Source organism: Pituophis catenifer, unplaced genomic scaffold (assembly GCF_029215685.1).
Source record: "Pituophis catenifer annectens isolate HBS135680 unplaced genomic scaffold, rPitCat1.0.hap2 SCAF_2, whole genome shotgun sequence".
NCBI classification, from domain to species: domain Eukaryota; kingdom Metazoa; phylum Chordata; class Lepidosauria; order Squamata; family Colubridae; genus Pituophis; species Pituophis catenifer.
In genome coordinates, this window is record NW_027256882.1 from 190,381,957 (window position 1) to 190,406,140 (window position 24,184).

Genomic DNA, 24,184 nt, shown 5'->3' on the forward strand with positions numbered 1-24,184 from the left:
CCCTGTGGAATGAACTGCCCCCGGAAATACGTAAGATCTCCGACCTCCGGGTGTTTCGCTGCGCACTGAAGACCCTGTTGTTCCGCCAGGCAGGGCTATCAACATAATAATTTTAAATTGGGGTATTTTAAATTTTTGGGGTTTTAAATCGGCCAAATCTATTTAATTATTTTAATTTTTAATTATTGTTGTGTCCTGTGTTTTTAAATTGGCTGTACACCGCCCTGAGTCCTTCGGGAGAAGGGCGGTATAGAAATAAAATTATTATTATTATTATTATTATAACAAGGCAATTATTAGAAGCCAGCATGGGTTTGTCAAAAACAGATCATGCCAGACAAACCTTATTGGCTTCTTTGACAGTGACTAAATTAGTGGATAAGTGCTGTGGACATAGTTTACTTATATTTCAGTAAGGCAATTTGACAAAGTAGATGACAGCCTACTTCTCAGTAAGATAGGAAAGTGTGGGATAGACAGCATCACTAGATGGATTCACAACTGGTTGACCAACTTCACCCAGGGGGTAATCCTCAATGGATCTACAACTACATGGATGGAAGCACGCAGAGGAGTGCCTCAAGGTTCTGTCTTAAGCTATTTAACATCTTCATAAATGATTTAGATAAAGGGACAGGAGGGGAACTCATTGTATTTGCAAACACCAGGCTGGAGGAAATAGTGAACACTTTAGAAGGTAGTCTCAATATACAGAAGGATTTTGACAGACTTGAAAAACAGACTATCCAACAAAATGCAATTCAGTGCTGGAAAAATTAAGGTCATACATTTAGGCAAGAAAACTTAAATGCACAGGTATAAAATAGGTGGTACCTGACTCAATAATTAGTCACTGTGACAGGGATCTAAGTGTCCTAGTGGACAATCCCTTAAATTTGAGTCAGCAGTGTACTGCACCTGCCAAAAAAGCCATTCAAACAAGATGTGGAAACATGATGAAAATATAGCTGAACTGAATAGTTTAGAAAACCAAAATGAAGCAGGAGACTGGTCTAGCTATTTCTGTACTAGCAACAGCAATAGCATTGAGATTGATATACCACTCCATAGTGGTATATTTATAGCATTCTCTGGGCTATTTACAATGTAGAAGCATTATTGCATATTGCCCCCAACATTTTGGGTCCTCATTTTATCAATCTCGAAAGGATGAAAGGCTGAGTGAACTCCTGGCTGTAGGCAGAGTTTTCCTGCAATACTGCACTTTAACCACTGCACCAGCAGGGCTCCAATGATTTCTTCATAGCTAACACTGTCTTCAAACAACCAAAAGGATGCCTTTATAAATGGGCATAACCAGATGGAGACATAAAATTAAATATAAAAAATACGAAACTAATATTAAACAGGTAAAACAACCATCCTTGGAAATGGAAAGGATGGCCAGCAGCCAGTTGGATGGACTCAGTTACAATGGTGATGGGTGCACCATTGGAAGATCTGAAAGATTTCCATGAGTCATAGAGACTCCCATGTTGTCAACATCAATTTAATGGCACATAATCAATCCAAAACCATACTGTATAGTATCTAATGTCTCTACAAGCATCCCTTAGGTGTTACATTAAACGACTAAGGGGATATCATATATATCAATGTGGAACCCTTTGCTAAGTATTGTATTTATTCTCACAGTACTTTACTTTGATCATATACTACTATTATCACATTCAGAAAATAAACCTGAAGTCCATATTCATGCAAAACATTCCAAAATTTAACCTTACTAATTTTATGTGTATTCTTTACTTAAATCAACAAAAATTTCTAGGGGTGCTAGGGACTGGTTCTGTGGAGGGCAGTTTTTCTGAGGACTGGGGAGGCGTGGTTTTGCATGCTGCTTGGATCCCGCACATGTGCAGATGGGGCTTTGCTCACTTGCGCGGCCTAGTTCCTGATGGGCTGCGGACCAATCCTGGGGGGGGGTGACCCCTGGGCTTTCACACCTCTGAAACATGCCACCACAATGTGATTATTCCAGGATTATACAATGTTGGTAATTAGAATAAAGTTTTGTTTACACTCAATATTTCTCAGTCTGAAAAGGACGTACACAATTAGCAGAGTACAATGTTGTTTTATATGTAAAAATCTCCAGATATATGAGAGTGGATAAACGTAAAGTACATTTGCTGCTGTATCAAAAGAGGTCAAGTATGTGACATCACATTCCATCTGAATATTTTTTTAATGTTTTTTCTTCTCATATGTCTTGTACAAATTAATAGTTGGTTTATCTTTTATTAGCAAAATCACTCATTGTATAGATCCCGTGGTTATCATTTTTCAAGAGGTCCCATGCATTTTGTTCCATGTTTCTTTTCCAGTTTATTTGCATTACTGAAGACCACTTTCAGGGGAATCTTCCCCCGCATTTGCATTATTGTGTCTTTGGGGGTTTATAATGAGTTCTGCAGCGTTCATTAAATATCTAAAATAGCAAAACAGAAAGTTGATTGATACAAATATAAATGGATCAAAATATCTAAAAACTCAATTAGCTGCAAAGCAGTAATCAGAGCCAAATGTATGTGCTCAGAAAAACAAAAAAAAGTTATATCTACTTGTCTAGGTTTGTAGCTTTCAGAATAAAAGGGAGTAAATAACTGGCTGAAATATTTCCACACGTGGCAGACAGAGGTTTTTTATGACAGAACTGTTCCAAAGTTCTGATGGCATCACCCTTGTGGTCACATGACAGCAATCACATGGTCTTTATGGCCAGTTGCAGTTCTGTGGTCATGTGACAGGATTTGCAACTTTTTTTTGCCAGAAATCAACCTTTTCAGCGGGTTCCTGGCAAGAAATGCCCATAGGAATGCATTAATTTGCTTAATGAATGTGGTGTTCGCTTAACAATTGCAGTGTTCACTTAATGACTGCTGCAAAAAGGGATGTAAAATCAGATTGGTCTCATGGGTGTCTTGAGTTATGATTTATGATGGAAGTCCTGGGCTCCATTACAATTGAAGACTACTTGTATGCATTATTTTGGATGTAAGATATTTCTACTTGATTTTCATATTTGGATTTAACTTGAACTATAGTTCTCTTCCTAGCTTTCTTTCCCCATCAATCAGAGCCTTAATATGGTATGACAAAAATTCACAAATTAGGACTGTTCCTTACCTTCCAGCTTCTGTCATTTACCACTTCTTCGACATTTAACTCTGACTGCATTAATTTCAACTACAATAGAGAGAAAAGAAGAAAGGCTTTAGAGACTTAGCATAACAGTTGGGATTGACCATGAGCAGACAAATAGTATAAATTTGGATAACAATATTAAAAATATACTGTATTTTTTGGAGTATAAGATGCTCTGGAGTACAAAATCGCACATTCGTTTTTGGGGAGGAAAACAAGAAAAACATTTCTGCTCTGCCTACTAGCATCCATCAGTATTCATCTGGCTAGCGTGCTTGCAGCAAACAGCAAACAGCCTGGTAAACTTCAGCATGTTATTGCAGCCTGATTCAGTATGAGCAGCTGATTGGTGGTTGGATTGGCCTCCCAGAATATCGCCAATAAGCTGTTCCAGGCTGCGAGGATCGCCACAGCTCATCACCACCTCCGCGAGTTTTCAGCCTCCGCGCGTCAAGCTTTCGGCCGCCACGCGCCCCGGTTTTGGCCTCCACACATCACATTTCCGGCCTGTTCCAGGCGGCGGCAATGGAACCGGCCAAAAATGCGACACACGAAGGCCAAAAGCGGGGCGTGCGGAGGCTGAAAATGCAACGTGCGGAGGCCGAAAACGCAACGAGCGGAGGCGGCGATGGACGGTGATGTGCTGTGGTGATCCTCGCAGCCTGGAACAGCTGTATTTGTATTAGAAGTAAGCATTTTATAGACATTTAGAAGAGAGCAAAGCTAAAGCTAACATTCCATATTGGTGAGAAATCAGAAAATCTTTTTTCTTTTTACCCCAGCTCAAAAATTGCAAAAACAGAGAATATACTTTTGAATGGGTTATTGCAATGCATATGGGTTAATAATGCAACATTTTATGTGCAGCAGACCTAATTTTGCCATGGTTTGCAATAATTGCATAATGATGTCATCAAGCAAATGATGCAAATTACATCATTTAAATCAATTTATTTCAGTGGCATAAAGATGCAATAACACAAATAACTAGATTACCTGGGTGATGTTGTCATATAGATGCTGTAAATCCCCACAATGACAAATTCTTTATTCAACGTAAGTTTCTGAATAAAGAACCCCTCCCTCCTATTTAACTGTTAAAAAAAAGGCAATTTTTTTTTTAGTAATGATTGCAGTTAATTTTAATATGAGTGAATCAAGACCAGAATGTCAGCCCAATTACATGGACAGAAATACAGCAATGTATATTAAATTCCATCATTTCACATTTGCCTTATAAACATTTGCAGATTCTGATGCCTGAAATTACATTCATATGGCAAGTATCTAGATAGTAGAGCCTTATTTTCTATCCAGTTGACCTCTTTGGAACCCTTTAGGAAGAAACTGAGGGTTCTAGCTAACAGTTGCAGTTACAGTGCTCGAAGTATGATAGTTGCCTTGCCCTGTACTGCTCTCTTCTGGACAAAAAATGATTTCACAGTTTGTTCTCTTTCAGGAAACCTTTTTTCTTTTGTCAGTACTGATTGTTTAACAGTAAATAATATACCAAATGTTTGGGAAGCCACCCGAGAGCAGCTGAAATGCATACAGTACATTTTAAAATCACAGAAATGTAAAAAATTGATAGAACATGGGATCTCCAATCTTTACTATCATTATGGAAGAGTCTGAACCATTTACCTTGTAGTGACCACACACACACAAAGGTTGAGGATGTATGTGAGGGGTAACTTTATTGTCTTACATAGTGACATTATATAGTTTGTTACTTTCAAGTTACAGTGTACTTGGCAGCATCTCATTGGCTACAGAATCTTCCAGGTAACTAGAGTCTTTGGTTAACCATTACTGCTTTGCTTAAGCACTTATAATGTTATCTAGGGTTAACACACATCCCACTTCCTTTCCTCCTGTTCCTCTTGTTTATAGAGTTAGGGTCTTAATGCCATTTCCTGGCACCTACATGTGAGTAACCTTCCTTATCTGAGGTTTGCCATCCAAGATAAGGAAACAGTCCTACACATAGCAGACTACAGGCTCCTACATTACCTGTTTTTCTATATCTAAATAAGCATCCCAAGGACTGCTTAGAAATTTAGATGTATAAAATGGTTTATAGGTTAAAATTTCATGTTTGCTTTCCTTTCAAGTTGTGTTTGACTTCAGCTAGCAAACATTAATTTATTAATTTATATTAATAATAGAACATCTGTTTGTACAAGTTTTCATAAACAAGACCTAATTATGTGTGTTTAGCAAGACATGAATACTGTGTTTCCCCAAAAATAAGACCCAGTCTTATATTTTTTGGGGCTACAAAATAAGCACTAGGGCTTATTTTTGGGGGGATGTCTTAATTTTGGGGGGGATGTCATGTACGGGAGGCCCAGTTTTGCTTGCTCATGGCCTCAACAGAGAAGGCAAGCCAAAACACGGTGGGACAGAGTTGGCGGGTGGGCTTGGAGGCTCATCTTCGTGTCTCTCGGCTTTCCCATGGCCCACCTAGCATGTCAGGATCGCCTGCCTTCCCCCCTGCACCTCTGCCTCCGTCTGCTGTCAGTGTCACCATTCGAAGATGAACCTCCCATTGCTGCCTGCCTGCTCCGGCCCACTGACTCTTGGCTTACCTATGTCCCATGCGATGCATCTGGATCATGTGCCTCCCCCCTGCCTTTGCCTGCTGCTTGGACATGTAATCAACTCACCTGCACTGTGTAGGCTGTGGCTGCTGCTGGACACCACCGGCTCCTGCACTGCCTCTGGTGCTGACCACGCCCCCTGCTGCTGACAACCTTAACTAGGGATTATTTTTGGGCTAGGCCTTATATTAGGAGCATGCTATAAAATCAAGCTAGGGCTTATTTTTTGGGTGGGTCTTATTTTAGGGGAACAGCCAGTTTGTCAATTCAGGATTTCTATTTCTATCTGTTTCCTGAATGATGAAACATGGGCATAGAAGAATATCTAATGACAGATACATTTGTTAAGAGAGAACTGGTCCTTTTCCAGCATTAGGATGATTATAATGTCAAATCACAGAACTATTTTTGTAATTTTGCATGTTTTACTTTCCTGTGCCACTGGAACAGTCAATTTTCAATCATATTTTATATAATAGAACTTAAAGCAAACAAATTCTGCTACTTACTTTTGTCTGCTCTTTCCTGAGTTGTTTTAGTAGTGTTATGTCATCTGGAGATTTCTTCCTCTCTTCCTGCAGAAGTTTTACTACATTAGAAGTTTGGGCAATACAGCTTTTGATTATTCTCTCCCTACTTTCATGAGCTTCTTTCAACTAAATAGACAGTAAATATAAACAAAGAAAAACAGATAAGCAAGCAGTCCAATAATGAGTTAAATGTTAAGTAAAATAAAAGCAGAAATTGAGGTGGTTTTAATAAAATTACCACTTTCCATGCACATGTAATGGACACAGAAGAGCTTCTTATTATTCTTAGCACTTTTTATTCCTAGCTCACCCAGATACTGTAGCTGTTAAATAAGTGGTTAGCAGAAAAATCCTTGTCACTTAAAAATACAGAAATTAGCAACCACTTACATTCACTTTCTTTAAAAAAAAAAGGGTGTGTGTGGCAAGGGTCCTAAAGGAGCTTTGTTTAAACTCTTGAGTTGTCTGCACACTTGGTTGCAATGCTCTCTGTTCAAACTTTTTCCTATTTCAAGGCCTATGAAATAGATAAGTATTTTTATTTATGTAAATCTACTTGACAAATAACTAATGTTGTGTTTAGTTACCTTAAATAGGCAGGCACTGAAAACAAGAGGAAACCTCCATTCTCTTGGTCATCATTTTCCCTCCTTTTATGTACCAATGGAGATGATGAAAGTGTCATCTTTCTTATACAAGTAAATAAAATACAACTCATGAATTTAAAGGAATTGAAGATTTGATGGTTATCTTCCAAGCATTTGTCAATATAATGACAACCAAATATCTTCCATTTAGATTCCAGATGAACAGCTTCTGAATACTGCTATATAACAACTTAATAGCAAGCTTACCAAATCTCACGAATCAATTTTTGAAGGACAATTATGCAGGACAAAACAAAAATACTTTCCATGGAATGTAACATACAATTGCAATATTTTGAGTACATCCCAGTAGGGCTTTGTTAGTAACTGGAGAATTCCTCTGTAAGTAAAAATATTGACATTTTGCTGGCTAAATTCCAATAATTTCAAAGAGGAAATAGCTATTTTGCTTCAAAAATATTTGGAGATAAACAAAGCACTGTCAAATTATTGAACAGGATATGTGCAAATTATATATGTGAAGGTTATTTTATTTCCTATTATGCCTGCTGGAAAATGAAAGGGCATTTTGAGGAAAGCAAACACAAAAGATAAAATTTCCATTGTCCCAATAGGACAGGGGCATCAAACTCACGGCCCGCGGCCTAGATATGTTCTGCGCTGGCCACGCCCACCCCCATTTTAGCAAAGGAGAAAAAAGTCATGATACATCACATGACGACAGCATGACGCCCCTGAAATAGGCTATGGATCCTTTTCCAGAATCAAGATTGGCAAAGTGGCATGTATAAACAGCATGTATTACATTCCACTAAAGTAAACTTACATCAACATGTTTATGGCAAAGCTTTGGTAATCTGGAGAATCAGGTGATAGAATAGTGGTCACTCATGATAAAAGCAACATGGTTGGACTACAATAAAGCATATAAGATGCCATAGATATAAATGTGCAAAATTCAAGAACTTCAGCTCCATTTTAACAAAATAAAATTAGGCAGAAAACATAAGCATGTAATTGATTATATTTGGAGAAATAGCAAGACTAAATAATATAAAGAAAAAGGATATAATGGAAATATGGATATTTTATTTAAATTTCTACTAGAATGTTATTAACTCTGGTATTGTGCCAGTGTCTCTTAATGGAGCTTATATCAATATACTGTACTTAAAAGAAAGTCAACATGATGCCCATTGTCCTGATTAACAGGATGCTGCTGCCTTCTTAGTTGCTGCCCAATCCAGGGAAAAGAAAGGCAGTTTTAAAGGGTTGCAGAAAGTTGGTATATTTGTACTCTCACAAGTTTCAAAACACCTTTTTTAAACTAAATCAGGATCTACTGATTGTAGGTCTATTTATTGATTAGTATTGGTGTTAAAATATATTGTTTTCAATGTTTATAATATTCAGCTGTAATCTGTATTGGCAGTTGGCAGTCTACAACAATAAAACTATACAATAATAATAAAACAATACATTAACCTCCTCATCCCTCCCCAAATACTCTCTGGAAAAGCTACCTTTCCTGCTTACGGAGGGCAATTAGGATATGTACCGATTTGATCTCAGGAGCTATTCCGTAACATTGGGTTTGCAACAAAAAACATGTTTGTGAGCCTGAGCTGCCTTTAATGTTTTAGTGATGGAAAACCGTTAATGGATTTTGTTGGGAGCATGCACCATAATGCAGATTCTTCTTGGAGAAGGAGGCCCCAAAAATATTTAGGAGCCAAGCCATCTAGGGTGTATTCAGAACTCGATGGGCAACTAATGTATTCAGAACCTGATGGGCTCACAGCACAGGCATTATGTGGATGTGATGACTGCAAGCTCCACATTTTGCACAAACTTCAGCTTCCCGTAGTCTTCAAAGCAGCCTTTTATATGACATTGTGGAGCAATATGTGCATGAATGGACCTCTCTGGTCATGACCTCCACCTGCCTAATCTAGTTGTAGCGAGGTATCCAGGAGAAACCCCAATCGCATAATTGCTCCTTCAAGAAGTGGAACACCCCATCCAGAATTATAAATGGAGCTGGCAAAAAATCTCCCAAACAAACATCAACTCCATTTTGTTTGGGTTCAGCTTCAGTCCATTTTGTCCCAACCAAACTCTAAGAGCTTCAGGTACCAGATAAATATTTCCTTTGGCCTGACCCAAATAGTGATGATGTAAAATGAATAGCATGTTGGTGCAACCCCAATTATCTGAGATTGACTTGCAAAGATATTAGAAAGCTTGATATATCCAGGCTAATTTGTCACAGATAAGGAGTTGGCAGTCTCTCAGATTAATTTACCGTATTTTCCGGCGTATAAAACGACTTTTTAACACATGAAAATCTTCTCAAAAGTCGGGGGTCGTCTTATACGCCGGGTGTCGTTCTCCTGTAACCAGGCAGACAGCCTGAAAGGCTCTGACGAGCCTTAAATGGCTCTGGCAATCCAAGCTCTGACGATCTGCTAATCAGGGAACTCAGCTGGGATCGCCAGAGCCATGGAGAAGGAAAAAAAATTTCTCCTTTCTCATGGCTCTGACGATCAAAGCTCTGACGATCTGCTAATCAGGCAACTCCGCTGGGATCGCCAGAGCCATGGAGAAGGAAAAAAACTTTTCTCCTTTCACATGGCTCTGGTGATCCAAGCTCTGACGATCTGCTAATCAGGCAACTCAGCTGGGATCGCCAGAGCCATGGAGAAAGAAAAAAGTTTTCCCCCTCCAGCTTGCTTACCTTAGCTACTTGCCTTGCTTCACTTTGCCTTGCTTCGCTTGCCTGAATCCATTCCATCAGCAAGCAACTCCCTGTCTGCAATCAAGCAGGCAGGGAGTTGTGGACTTCAACTCCCAGAATTCCTCAGCCAGCAAAACAAAGCTGGCTGAGGAATTCTGGGAGTTGAAGTCTACAAGTCTTAAAGTTGCCAAGGTTAGAGACCCCTGTTCTATTGGGTAAGTTTTTTTCCCCTTTGGGATCTTTAAAAAAAAAAAGTTAATTGGGGTTTTTTTAGTTGTTCTTTTTTAGACCTAGCCATTTAAAGTTTAGGAAGTTTTAAATTTATCTGTTTTTATATAAAAATAAAAATAAAATAAAATAAAATAATATTTGTGCAGCTTTCTGAGATTTAGTGTGTTTTTGTAGTGTTTCACTCTAACTACACAAACACACAAAATCTCACAAAGCTGTATGTGGAATTTTGTGCGTGTAAAGTGTGAAAGTTGGTTTTTTGGGCTTTTTGTGGCTGTGTGAGTTTCCTGCTTGTTGCAGGGGCCATTTTGGGTCTAGCACAGCTGCTTTTACATTGTGGGTGAGCCAGTTGTGTTGTGTGTGTGTAAAGTGTGAAAGTTGTTTTTTTGGGCTTTTTGTGGCTGTGTGAGTTTCCTGCTTGTTGCAGGGGCCATTTTGGGTCTAGCACAGCTGCTTTTACATTGTGGGTGAGCCAGTTGTGTTGTGTGTGTGTAAAGTGTGAAAGTTGTTTTTGGGGGCTTTTTGTGGCTGTGTGAGGTTCCTGCTTGTTTCAGGGGCCATATTGGGTCTAGCACAGCTGCTTTTACATTGTGGGTGAGCTAGTTGATGTTTTTTAATTTTTATTTGGTGTGCGTTGGAAGAGGGGTAGTCTTATACAGCGAGTATAGCCCAAACCCTATATTTTAACAGGAAAATTCGGGGGTCGTCTTATACACACAGTCGTCTTTTACGCCGGAAAATATGGTACTTCAATAGATTTATTGAATATATATATATATATATTCAATAGGAATATTTCATTTACTATTAGATTTATACGTTGGCTTCTACTCGAGAGTATAAGTAGCATGCATAGCACTGTTGTTGGTTTTTACTTGTTACTTTTTATTGTGGTTGGACCATTCCCTTGTGGCAAGTCCACTATAAATATTTGTTTTGTTTGCTTTGTATCAGGGTGGATTTGATTTAAATCAAGTTGATTTAAATCACAATTTAAATCATGATTTAAATCACTAGTAAAAAGGCTTGATTTAAATCAACTCGATTTAAATCATAATTTTTAAAGAGCAACTGTCATCTCTGCTACTCCTTTCACCCACTGTTGACTCACTGTTGATTCTGGCTTCCGGGGTGTCCCAAGATGGCGGCGGTCGGCTGAGCTCCGCGGAGGAGATGGAGAGGTCGCTGGTGTCAGGGGTCTTCGGGAGCCGCTTTAACTATCTCCGGCTCCAGTCCCAATGAGGGGAATGCCCGCCCTGCCTGCTGAGGGCTTTTTCGCCCTCCGGAATATCAGGGCAGGGCGGGACACGCTGTTTGAAGCCGCCGCGGGAGATGGGGCGGCGGCCTGTTAAAAACAGCTGTTTCCGGCTTGTCAGCGCCGGGAGGAGTGGAAGCCAGAGCGTTCGGCGGCGGTCGGCGTTGCTATGCGGCGGCGGCGGCTTGGAGGTGCCCTTCATCCCCTCGCCCCTCACGGATCTCTGGGACGCTCTCCTGACGTTTTTCGGGGGACCTGGAGGCGCTATGGGGAGCCCAGGGTGCCGGTTGCGAGCCGGCCATGGCGGTGGTGGCGATGGCAGCGGCGGAAGGCAATGGCAGCCACGGATCATCCGGCTGAGGAAAGAACTTGCAGCAGGTGGATGGGGAATACGGACAGCCTTGCCTTGCCCTCAGGATTACCATCTGCTCTTTTTTGAGCCTTGACCCCTGTTATCCGGGGTTTGTTTGTCATCAGAGCTGAGACTGGGGATTTGGGGGAATCTTGGGACGGGAGAGGCGGGAGGCTGACCAGGGCTCTATTGGTCGCCTCGGGTGGCTTCTCCCCCCCTTCTTCCCCCAGGTATGTGTGGGTGTTGGCCTTTGATGGCCACCCATCCTTGGACTTGGACTGGGTTTTTTGTCTGCTATCCCTACTTTCGCCCCAGGGAAGAACTTGTGCCTGTGGGATTATCATCACTGTCTTTAATAACTTTACAAATTGCTGGCTTCTTGTGCGACCCCGAACTGGAGGAGAACTGGGCAAAATGGTGTGCAGGTGCTGAGGGGGCTGTTTGTCATCCGCCAGATGAAAGGATGGACTATTGTGACTTTATTGTCGGTGTCATCTGCCCCAGTCACTGTGAGAGGGTGACTGGGATAATTATCCTCCAGACGTGGGGGGATGTCACTGGCCCCTTTCACTGACGTGAGAGGGCAGTGAACCAGCTCCTGATATGAAGATCTACTTTGACCCAGTATTATTGGACGATCTGGTGAAGCCCTGACCAGTTGACTCTCCATCTCTGTTTTGTGCGATGTTTACGGCTGCTGACCTGCTTGCGCTGCGAGACTCCCCCCTCTCGCAGGTTTGGCCCTCCTCACTATCGAGGGCCTACCTTGATGACGGATTTTGGAATCCCGAGAGGTGGCATGCAGCGAGGAGGGGGTTGTGGGGTTTTTTGGGGAAATTTTTAGATAAGGTTTTAAAGGTTTCTGGGAGGGGGGTGGGTTCGGTGGGTTTGGGGGAGAACCTGTCGGGGAGGAGGCCAGAGCCGGCTGAAGAGCACGGCACTAGAGATGCGGGAACCGGGGTCAAGGAGGGGGTTAGAGCTTGTGTTATGGATGGTCATTACATCAGTACAGTGGGTGGGAGGGGCAGATATGGTGGGAGCAGGGGGCCACATCAGGTTGTGGGAGTGCGCGCCCGCTGGCTTCAAGCGGTGGCGCGCTCCGGCCTCCAATGCTCCTCTCGTTCCCCAGGTTGCACAGACCCTCAGGCCCTAGGCCTTCGGCTGATGCTGTGCAACGCCCGGTCCGTGGTAAATAAAGCCCCCCTCATTTGTGATCTTGTTCAGGAGGGGGGAGCGGACCTGGCAGGTATTACGGAGACCTGGTTGGGCCAGGAGGGGGGGTCCCCCTCGTTGAGATGAGCCCACCCGGTTTCCGCGCATTCCATCAGCCGAGGACACAGGGGAGGGGCGGGGGGGGTGGCGGTTGTTATTAGAGAAGGTCTTGGTCTGAGGGAGGTCACTGTTCCTCAGACGGCTGGTTGTGAGTCCCTCCTTGTGAAGTGGGGTCATGGGGTGCAGATGGGTGTGCTGGTTACGTACCTGGCTCCCTGCCACGTGACGGCAGCCCTGCCCGAGCTGCTCAACATTATAGCCGCGGTGGCGGTTGACACCCCCAGGCTTATGGTCATGGGGGATTTTAACCTGCCATCCGTCGGTGAGGCGTCTGAGGTGGCTCGGGAGTTCATGGCTTCCATGACGGCCATGGACCTGACCCAGTTAGTTCATGGCCCTACTCACACTGGGGGAAACACGCTAGACCTGGTTTTTGTCTCTGGTCAGTGGTTGAGTGATCTTGAGATAGGGGATATAGTGATCAAGCCCTTGTCATGGTCAGATCACTCCCTCCTTCGCTTTGACCTTCGAACCGCTGCACCCCGCCGCAGGGAGGCGGAACCATTGAGGTGGTACCGCCCCAGGCGCCTGATGGATCCTGATAGGTTCCAGACGGAGCTTGGGCCATTTCCTGAGGCTCTGGCACACGGCTCGACTGAGGAGCTGGTGGCCGCCTGGGATAGGGCGGCCGCTGGAGCTTTGGATCGGGTTGTGCCTTTGCGGCCTCTGACCTGGCGTCGATCTCGCCTGGCTCCTTGGTTCACGGAGGAGCTGAGGGAGATGAAGCGCCGGAAAAGACGCCTGGAGAGTGGTTGGAGGGCCAGCCATTCTGAATCTGACCGAACACTGGTAAGGTCTCATATTAAGACCTACCTGGTGACGATAAAAGTGTCGAAGTATAACTATTTTGCCACTCTTATTGCGTCATCAGATAATCGCCCGGCCGCCCTGTTTAGGGTGACCCGCTCCCTGCTCCACCAGGAAGCGCGGGAGGACCCCTTGGAGGGTAGAGCCGAGGATTTTGTACAGTATCTGTATGACAAAATCGCTCAGATTCGGGAACATCTGGACTCTGACTGGGTAGATTCAGCGGGGAGGACAGAGGCAGGTCTTGTGAGTATTATCTGGGAAGAGTTTGATTCTGTGACGCCCGAAGACGTGGACAGGATACTGGGCAGACTGAGTGCAGCCACATGTTTACTGGACCCGTGTCCCTCCTGGTTGGTGCTGGCCTCTCGGGAGGTTACACGAGGCTGGCTCCAGGGGATTATAAATGCTTCCTTGAGTGAGGGTGTCTTCCCTGCCGCCTTGAAAGAGGCGGTGGTGAGGCCTCTCCTCAAGAAACCTTCCCTGGACCCGGCAGTGTTGGCAAATTATCGTCCAGTCTCGAACCTTCGCTTCGTTGCGAAGGTTGTTGAGAGTGTGGTAGCGCAACAGCTCCCCCAGTACCTGGATGAATCGTCGTATCTGGATCCGTTCCAGTCGGGCTTCAGGCCTGGGTACAGCACGGAAACGGCATTGGTCGCGTTGGTTGATGATCTCTGGAGGGCTCGGGACAGGGGCTGTTCCTCTGTCCTGGTCCTATTAGACCTCTCAGCGGCTTTCGATACCATCGACCATGTTATCATGCTGCACCGGCTAGAGGAGTTAGGGGTGGGGGGCACCGTTCTACGGTGGTTCTCCTCCTTTCTCTCTGACCGGTCACAGTCTGTGTTGACAGGGGGGCAGAGGTCGACCCCGAGGCCCCTTGTATGTGGGGTGCCACAAGGGTCGGTCCTCTCGCCCCTTCTGTTCAACATTTATGTGAAGCCGCTGGGTGAGATCATCCGTGGTTTCGGGGTGAAGTACCATCAGTACGCTGATGATACTCAGCTGTACATCTCCACCCCGGACCACCCCAATGATGCCCTTGAAGTGATGTCCCGGTGCCTGGAGGCCGTGTGGATCTGGATGAGGAGAAACAGACTCAGGCTCAACCCATCCAAGACCGAGTGGCTGTGGTTTCCGACATCCCGATATAGTCAGTTGGTGCCATCGCTGACTATTGGGGGCGAGTCACTGGCCCCCACAACTTGGGTGTCCTCCTGGACTCACGGCTGTCTTTAGAAGAGCACATGACGGCCGTGGCCAGGGGGACTTTTTATCAGGTCCGCCTGATTCGCCAGTTGCGTCCCTTTCTGGATCGGGACTCGTTAAATACGGTCACTCATGCTCTCGTTACTTCCCGCTTGGACTACTGCAATGCTCTCTACATGGGGCTCCCCTTGAGGAGCACCCGGAGGCTCCAGCAGGTCCAGAATGCGGCCGCGCGGGTGGTTATGGGAGCGACGTGGCGCTCCCATGTCACTCCCCTCCTGCGCGAGCTGCACTGGCTCCCGGTGGTCTTCCGGGTGCGCTTCAAGGTTTTGGTTACCACTTTTAGAGCGCTCCATGGCATTGGACCGGGGTATCTACAAGACCGCCTTCTGCTACCAATAGCCTCTCACCGACCAGTATGCTCCCATAGAGAGTGGCTCCTCAGGGTGCCGTCGGCCAAACAGTGTTGACTGGCGGCCCCCAGGGGGAGAGCCTTCTCTGTGGGGGCACCTACCATCTGGAACGAGCTCCCCCCAGAGATACGGAAGATCCCGGACCTGCGCATGTTTCGCCGTGCTCTCAAAACTTTTCTATTTCAGCAAGCTGGCCTGGCCTAACTCCCCATCTTTTAAATTTTTTAAATTTTTTAATTTGTGATTTTATAAATTGGGTGTTTTAATCTGTGTTTCGGCCGAAATATTTAATAATTTTAAGGGACTTTTTTAATATTTGGATTATCTGTATTTTATCTTGGCTGTTCACCGCCCTGAGTCCTTCGGGAGTAGGGCGGTATAGAAATTTGATTAATAAATAAATAAATAATAATACCGATAGTCCCAGTGTTGCAGAATATAGAGCCTCATGCTACATAACTAAGCTCCATTTCATGCTGAATAAACTAAATTATTTATGTATCTTAAATAGAAAACTATCTTACGATAGATTTTTACCCCAAAAGTTTTTTATTAAAATAAATTCGATAAAAATCAAAAAAAATCCGATTTAAATAAAAAAAATCTGATTTTTTTGATTTTTTAAAAAAAATCATTGATTTTTATCCACCCTGCTTTGTATATTTTTACAATGAAATAATTTTCTTCAAGGATTTTTAAAATGAATCATGAGTCTTTACTGATTTCCAAGTAGACATATGAGGAGCAAAAGAATTTTGGTTAAGTCTTTTCTGTTGGAAAACATAACAACCTGCCTTTTCTTTTATGGTTTAATTTGGGGCACAAAGCCCTCTTGGCCGGTGCAATATGGAAAACCAATATAGATTAGGTCTACTGCATGTACTATTAAACCTGAGCCTTATGCATCAAAATCAATACAATTAATTGGTGGTTTTAAAGCCCTTTCTGGTTCTAATATTAATTGATCTAAATCTGAGCTGAGGCTGTGGAGCTACAAAATTGTCAAAGCCATTTTTCTCTGGACACATTCCATATCTGTACAAAAGTAATAATTTATTTGAGGCTGAAAATAATAATTGCTATTTGTAGTGCATGTGTCAATTTATATAAAAACTAGTATGTGGTTGGGGTAGTAGTTAAAATGCAAAAATAGCATTGGGGAGACTCAGGTTTTAGATCTCCATTAGGAATGAGAGCCATTGGGTGACTTTGAGCCAGTCAGTCTCTCTTGGCCCAAGCCTGGGAAATAAAAAATATCAAGCCACACTGGATCAATGTGGTGGATTGATTTAGGCTGATAATATATATATATATATTTCTCTATTTTCTTAGTGTCAAATACACTTAACATTAGCAACTTAAGTATACAACATAATACGACTAAGTTTATAAGACCTGTTTTGATTAAAATAAGACAAAAAGAAATATAGTTATCTTTATATATTTTTGGATATAAATGTACTTAAATAATTAAAAGCAGGATACAAATTAAATTGGCAGAGTTTAAAAAAAACCACACAAACAATAGGGAGTTTGGAAGGAATAGCATTGCCACAGATTATATGGTACTATGGAGGAGAAAGAAGTACAATGATCTGTGTCTCTCTTTTGAATTAAGTATCTTTTATTGTATATGACATAAGCAGGAAAATTGGTGACAAGAACAATGAAGGAATAATATATACTTATGATTAAAAAGGCCAGCAGATATGAACTGCAAGAAACAGCTAGATGGCAGCAAAGAACTATAGAAAACTCTCAACCTTTGCTGTCATCTAGTGGTCACCTAGATGTTGGCACTCCCAGATCTATAGCACTATAAGATGCCAATGTAGTCACAAACACCTGGTGAAAACAAAATTAGGTTTTAAATGAAAAAAGTTAAATGAAGAGGAAGGGCAAATATATTTACCGAATGATGAAGTTCTTCACAAGTTTGCCTAGCATCAACTTTTCCTGCGAAAGAAGCTGTTGGAACTGTAGTATTTAATTCATGGACTATTCTGTCATCAATTGTTCTTGTTACCCTGAGCAATTCCTGGGTGGGAGGGGACAGGGGAGGAAAAACTTAGACTTAATGTTGGAAAATTAAATAATAAACAGTATGTTAGCAACCAGATCAAGTAATATATTTTTGAACCACATATTTAAAATTCCTAGAAACTTGCAGAGTACTTTATATGTTGGTTGTGCCAGATTACTATAATCTATATATATAAAAGCGAAAACCACTCATGCCGCGATCACAAAAACTCCAGAACCGTAAAGCCTACAAACTTGAAATTTGGCACCTATATTCCTCTTGGCTTCTCGGTGCTCGCTAAGAAAGGATTTTTCAAAATGACCATCAGATCATTAGTATTTCTTATATTATTAACACGCTCTGATGCTAATTAGTTAGACGTTCTCCTCCCCCTCCCAACATGAAAATAACTCTGGAGAGAACGGGATAGGATAGGCTTCTGTGCGACAACCCTGAGGGACAGTAGGGGTTAGGACAGGAGAGGCTTCTGTGGGGCAAGCCTAAGGGAGAGAAGTGAATAGGATAGGGGAGGCTTCTGTGGGGCAAGCCTGAGGGAGAGAAAGGAATAAGATAGGGGAGGCATCTGTGGGGCAAGCCTGAAGGAGAGAAGGGAATAAGATAGGGGAGGCTTCTGTGGGGCAAGGATGAGGGAGAGAAGGGGATAGGATAGGGAAGGCTTCTGTGGGCCAAGGCTGAGGGAGAGAAGGGGATAGGATAGGGGAGGCTTCTGTGGGCCAAGGCTGAGGGAGAGAAGGGGATAGGATAGAGGAGGCTTCTGTGGAGCAAGGCTGAGGGAGAGAAGTGAATAGGATAGGGATAGGGGAGGCTTCTGTGGGGCAAGCCTGAGGGAGAGAAGGGGAGGAGAGGCCGATCGTAACTACTCATTAATTTGCAAGCTGTAAGTATCGATTTATCAAGGCCGATCACATAGTTTTATAGTGGAGCACGGGTATTCAGCTAGTAGATCATAAGATTGAAAGGAACTCTAGAAGTCTTCTAGTCCAAACTTTGTCCAGGGCAGGAATCCCCTGATCAAAAGCCATGGTCAACAAAAATGATTGTCCAAATTTGAAAATTTTGTGATGCTTTTTACTGGACAGATCATTTGATTCCTTCTACAAAAAGAATAGCAAGTCAAGTTGTGGGATTATGTTTTAATGCCTACAATAACTTCCTATTTTACAAGTATATTTGATCTGGAATTCAACAAACTGAAATACATCTTGTTCCACCCTTTTTCCATAATACAAGAAAGATGCCGAGGAATTGGAAAAAATCCACAGACAAGTGACAAAAATGGTGAGGGGCTTTTGGCTAAATTCTGTGAAGAATGGTTAAAAAAACTGAGTACATTTAGCTTAAAGAGAAGTGGAGACACAATAGCCGTCTTCCAACTGAAGGATTACCTCCTGGAGTAATGGGTATGCCATCACCAGAGATTTTCAAACAAGAAAGCAATTTTTCTGGGATGGTCCGAGGATTCATCTCCGGAGTTGGGAGTTGCACTAAAAAACTTCCAAGTTCCCTTCCAATCCTACAATCCTATTTTTTTTTTTTAATTTGATTTATATGCCGCCCTTCTCCGGAGACTCAGGGCGGCTTACAATGTGCTCAGCAATAGCCTTCATCCTTTTGTATATTTATACAAAGTCAGCTTATTGCCCCCACAAACTGGGTCCTCATTTCACCTACCTTAGAAAGGATGGAAGGCTGAGTCAACCTTGAGCCTTGGCGAGATTCGAACCCTGCAGTAATTGCAGGCAGCTGGTCTTAATAAGCTTAATAACAGGGTGCCTTAAACCCCTGTACTACCAAGGCTTGTTGTTATTATTGTATTTACAAAGTACATTTCTCAGGGTTAAGCTAGCCATGATTTTATCATGATTTTAGCCATGATCATTCAGTTTTATAAATTTGTATAGTGCATTGAACTATAAATTATCTACATTGGCTATTTACCTAGCACAATAGGGTAAATTAATTGGCTAGTTTGTGGTTCGGGATGTTGTGTGCACATGCTTTCTCACAAATAAATTTGATTGAACATGGACGTATTATGGAGAAACAGAGATGAATGTCATTAGAGTACACATGATGCCCAATCTGCATCCATCTATATCATCTGCTTGTTGATGCCTTCTCCTTCTACTATCTTATGCTGATGGTCTTTTTCTATTTACGATGCTTCCTCCCTCTACCTTTCCATTTCAGGGACATCTCATTCTCCATATGTGCTCTAATACTAATATTCTCGGAAAGGGTGGGAATAACTTAAAATCCATGAACAATCACTTATATTGTCTATCCAACCACACCTGAAGCAGAAATTCAATGACAGTAACCTAGCTTTTGTTGAAGGTGCTGTCTTCCTAACTTAGCTCTCATCAAGTAAGAGTGATTTCCCCACCCTCATGTTACCTTAGCCGAACATGGGAATACTCTCATACAACTCACTCTTTTACTCATTTATTGAATTTACAATAAATCATCACCTGATTGGTTTACAACAATTTCAAAATACAATAAAACCACAATAAATGAAACATAAGATAAATTAAATTAAAATTGTAAACACAATCCTGACAATGTCACAATTCACTTCAAAGCCCTCTGAAATAAATTGATTTTAATTAGCGTTTGGAAGTCTATTATCAATGAAGCTATTTTCACTTCCAGGAGAAGCCATTCAAAAGCATCCCAGAAAATTTTTTTTTTTTTGGAGCCTTGGCCTTCCTCCCTAGCAGCAGTTTCTTCCAGGGGAAACATTTTAGGAGGGATGAATCTGGTTGAAAAGAATCCAGATAATCTGCTTTCTTCAAGATAATTTGAAGATGAATCAACACCACCTAGTTGACATTTCCTAAAAAGGGAAGTTTGGAGAATGGGTGACAGTTATCAAACAGTTGCTTCCAGAGATGACCTCTTAAGGAAGGGCACATTACCTCTTTCATGCCCCCATCTTTCCCCAAAGGAGCCAGAAGAGAACCCCAAAAGTGATAGGGGCCATGCTACAAAATTTGACTTAGTATACACGGGTCAAAAGGAGTCCTAGGAGAACTGTCTTGGTCACTACCTTGAATTCTGCCCTTATGGAGTGAAGACCTCAACAATTCTATTTTATATATTCTGAAAAAAAATTTCAGCAGTTACATAGTGCCCAGGAAGGCATCTAGCCATTCTTGCCATCCTAACAATCACAGGCTGATAGCTTACTGATGAAATAAGAGAGGAGAAATAATGTTGCTTTGCCTCTTTTACTACCATAGTGTAAACTCAAACCTGAGGTATGCCTATGTTTGATTAGATTCACTTCCACAAAGTGATCTCACCAAGGCAAGAGTCAATACAATATCTTCCATATCCTTATCATAGTTCCAAAGCAAAGACAAAGACGAGAGTGTGTCCACTTACATGCTTTGGATTACATATCTAAGACTAGTCCACTGTTGCTGTGATGGGTATGAGCTTCATGGCTGTTCCCAGTCTGCTGTCAGAAGGTTTAAGATGTAAACTGCCCAACCCACAAAGAGATTCCAACTTCAGCTAAGATACAAGGTCAAGGAGTCTGGAGAAGGATCCAACTAAGCAGCAGCAGGATCACCAGGATGACACACAGCTTCTCTTTGTAAGACACTATAATGCTGTGCTTCCCAAACTTTTTCCTTCATTCCCCAAAACCACTTATAAGAAAGTCCTTTTTACCCAACGTAGATAAAACACTAAGTCAATCTAAATATCCCTGTTGTGATTGGGCTTATTTGTCATTATCCAAGAAAAGCCACTTTTATCCAACCCAAGTTTGGGATGCACTGATATAATATTTAGGCATTCACGTCCTATTATCACAGAAGTGAGTCTCTGGCCACAAATAAGATCAGTGCCCCCTCTCCTGGACTCATAGAGGCTGCTTTTTTATATGGCTGAGTCCATATTCATTTTTTTTAAAAAAAATATGGACTCTTTTAAAAATTGTAAGCTGACATTTTGAGTCAGGTACCTTGAAATTCAAGAAACAAATAAAAATCTAGAAGGGAAATTCTCCAAAAAGGTGATATCTCATCCAGTCAATTTTGATAATGCAAATCAGGAATAAGAAAAATAATTACCATACACCTATACAAATAGTACTCTTGAAGGGATACATTACTTTGCTACTGCCACTAGGGTGCTTTCACCGATGATGGGCTGTCCCTTGTTCAACTGGTGAAAACAAGCAAACATTAAAGGATCTCAAAGCATCTCAGAACTGGTTCAAGGATCAATTCTGAATTTATAATTAATGCAGTATTTTGCCATTGCAGTAACTGTAAACCCAACTGTGGCTTAACTGTTTGTTCTGCTATGCTTCATACAATTAACTTTTAGACTACAAAATAAAGTATTAGAACCTAGTCATTCTGGTTACAACTATCATAATTCCCATCTTTCTCCTTACTTGCCTTTTTATCCCATTACACTCAATAGATAGACCTTGTTTAGTGATTGTTCACAGTCGGTGGTATTGTGTTGAAGCAGCATCGGAATGCTTTGTAACAGTGGCGGGTTGCTACCAGTTCGGGCAAACCGGTAGCAGCGGTGGGGGAGGCTCTGCCCACCCGCCCGGACGGTTCTGCACATGCACTCACAAGTGAACAGGTAGCAACAGGTTTTGAAATCCACCCCTGCTTTGTACTAAAGAAAGGATGTCTGTTCCCAGGATAAGTCATTTTCCTCATGTTGTTATTCTACCTCAAGAGACCACAATTCCTGTTGCAACCCAATTTCATTCTGGGGAAGCTATTCTAACTCTAAACCAGGAGTCAGCAACCTGTGGCTCTGGAACCGCATGTGTCTCTTTCACCCCTCTGCTGCAGCTTCCTGTCACTCAAAATATGTGTCACAACCGCCAATGTGTGACACCCACAGGCATGCGATTTATTGAACTTTTCAACCCCTGGTAGGCCAACCATGGATAAATCCTAGAAAAGTTTCAGAAGAAAACAGAATGTTTAATTCAACTACATATGCTAGTTTTGTGACCACTCAAGAAATAGTCAGAAATGGGAAGGGTTTTGTGGCTCCTGGTGTTTTCTTTTCTGTGGGAAACAGGTCCAAATGGCTCTTTGAATATTTAAAGTTGCAGACCACTGCCCTAAACCTAACCTCCCATGTTCAAGAGTAACATGAGTCCTGTCTCTTCTGGGGAAGTCTTCCATGTTCCATAACTATAACAAGTGGCTGCAGTTCTAACTGCAGAAGCCCTAACCCAGAGTTTCTTCTGTACATTTTTCTCCCTTTCAAATAACGAGTGATTAAAATAACAGAATGAAAAGAACAAGATTACATTTTCTATGCCTTTGCAATATTTTTAAAAAAACATATTGAAGATAGCATAAGAATTACAGAAATTAATATAACAGAAGAAGAAATGTGTAAATTAACTTTTTCCCTCTTTGCCGATAGTCTCTCAGCTCCCACCTCCTATTATCTGCCATTTGACCCTCGCCTTTTCGCGGGACAAAGGAAGACTCTGACTGACATTCAACTTTTTAATAGAGATCCCCAAGGTCCTTCGGAGAGGCAAACCGTTCACCTTCTCATCTCTTCCTTCCTGCAATGCAGTAATGCCGATCTATTTTAGAGAAAATTACCAGAAAGAGCGTTTCTAAAACCTCGAATACACTATTACACCCAGGTAGGCATCCCTCCCTCCACGCACGTGCACGGCTGTCGGGTGTGGTGGGCAAAGGAAACATTTTATAGCATCCAGGAACCTGGCTCTCCTTCAAGCCCCCCCAAAACGACCCTTCTGTTCTCCTCCCCTCCCCACGCGTGGAGAATCTCTCGAAGTCTGCTCCACGTTGCTGTCCCCGCCCGTCCCGCTCCCCCTCTACGGCGCGAGCAAAGGTACTCCCGGTGAGCGAGGAGCAGCAGCAGCTCCAGATCGGGAGGCGAATCAGCGCGTGCCAGCCGACCGCGCGCGGGGGGGGGGGGTTGGAACGTCCCGGGCACCTCCCCGCAGGGCTCCACCAGCCTCACTTTCGTCTCCGTACCTGAAACTCAGCGAAGTCCTCGCAATTTAGAGCCGAGCCGGGCGCTGCCATGTTGGAAGGTCTCAACGCAGCCAATTGGAAGGCGTGACGGAGGCAGGCCCACCCCCTCCTGCTCCTTCTCCGCGCCACGAGCAGGCTTCCGCGGGATCCCCGAGCCGGGCCGGAAGTCGCGGGGTGTTTGTTGCGCTCCGCGTTTGGCTGCTCCTGGTTCAGTTGGCCGAGAGCGCCGGGGTGCAGATGGTTAGAGATCTTGACCTCGTCACGTAGTGCTTGAGACTGATTTTAAAAAGCAACAGCAGTTGGAGGTGAACCGCGTTTGGAGGTGAAAACCAACACCTGCAGCCGGTCTTTTTCTCGGGGCAGCTTTCTTGGGATGCAAAGTTATTTTGAAGCTTCAAGGTTCTTGTTTAGGCAAGCCGGTTAGGAAAAATAGCTCATTTAGCACATGCAGCCGATCTTGAAGCCATGTGAGAACCAGGGCATGCCACAAAGGAGATTGAAGAGAGGCTGAAAATACACGATTTCAAACGGCTACAGGAAATGGACTTTTAGGGATAATTTTTATTTCAAAGAAATCTTGTCATAAGTTAAATTTCTTAAAAGCCGTTGTAAAATGGAATTAGTTGGGCACTGGGCTTAGCTCCAAAGACTTTGGTACTGTACATTTCAGATATTATCTCAATCACTCTTTTAGGAATTCAACTTCATTTTGTTTAAGGTAATAGTGGGGCAAAAGACAGTAAAATAGAAAAACCCAGGAAAAAAGAAAAAATCAACCCAGGTTGGCAGAAGGCAGCTTAAAATTGCTCAACTAAAAAGCTAGTTGGCAAGATAGAAGAAAAGGAATATTTGGAGATGTATGTGGCAGCCAGGATAGAAAGTTC

At 42.8% G+C, this 24,184-nt stretch overlaps 1 protein-coding gene across 2 annotated transcripts; it reads right to left on the reverse strand.

Moving 5' to 3' along the window:
* Nucleotides 1-2,134: 2,134 nt before the first annotated feature.
* On the reverse strand, nucleotides 2,135-23,379 carry MIX23 (mitochondrial matrix import factor 23). 2 transcript variants are annotated; one of them, XM_070935324.1, is made up of 5 exons: nucleotides 23,301-23,379; nucleotides 17,158-17,283; nucleotides 6,281-6,346; nucleotides 3,151-3,210; nucleotides 2,135-2,452 (listed from the first exon to the last, which is right to left on the reverse strand). In XM_070935324.1, the coding sequence occupies exons 1-5, from the start codon at nucleotides 23,349-23,351 to the stop codon at nucleotides 2,402-2,404; spliced, it is 354 nt and encodes a 117-aa protein (XP_070791425.1). In that variant the 5' UTR covers nucleotides 23,352-23,379; the 3' UTR covers nucleotides 2,135-2,401. The 2 variants fall into 2 exon arrangements, with proteins under 2 accessions (XP_070791425.1, XP_070791424.1); XM_070935323.1 differs by having other exon boundaries at nucleotides 2,136-2,452; nucleotides 6,281-6,427.
* Between the last annotated feature and the right edge of the window lie 805 nt (nucleotides 23,380-24,184).

Excerpts from the sequence above, each read along its gene's own strand:
- MIX23 (XM_070935323.1), bottom strand. The coding sequence starts at position 23,351 with ATGGCAGCGCCCGGCTCGGCTCTAAATTGCGAGGACTTCGCTGAGTTT. Across the intron at positions 3,211-6,280 it reads TCAGGAAAGAGCAGACAAAA|TTGAAATTAATGCAGTCAGA; the intron begins GTAAGTAGCAGA and ends TCTCTATTGTAG. Across the intron at positions 2,453-3,150 it reads TAAATGACAGAAGCTGGAAG|ATATTTAATGAACGCTGCAG; the intron begins GTAAGGAACAGT and ends TTGCTATTTTAG.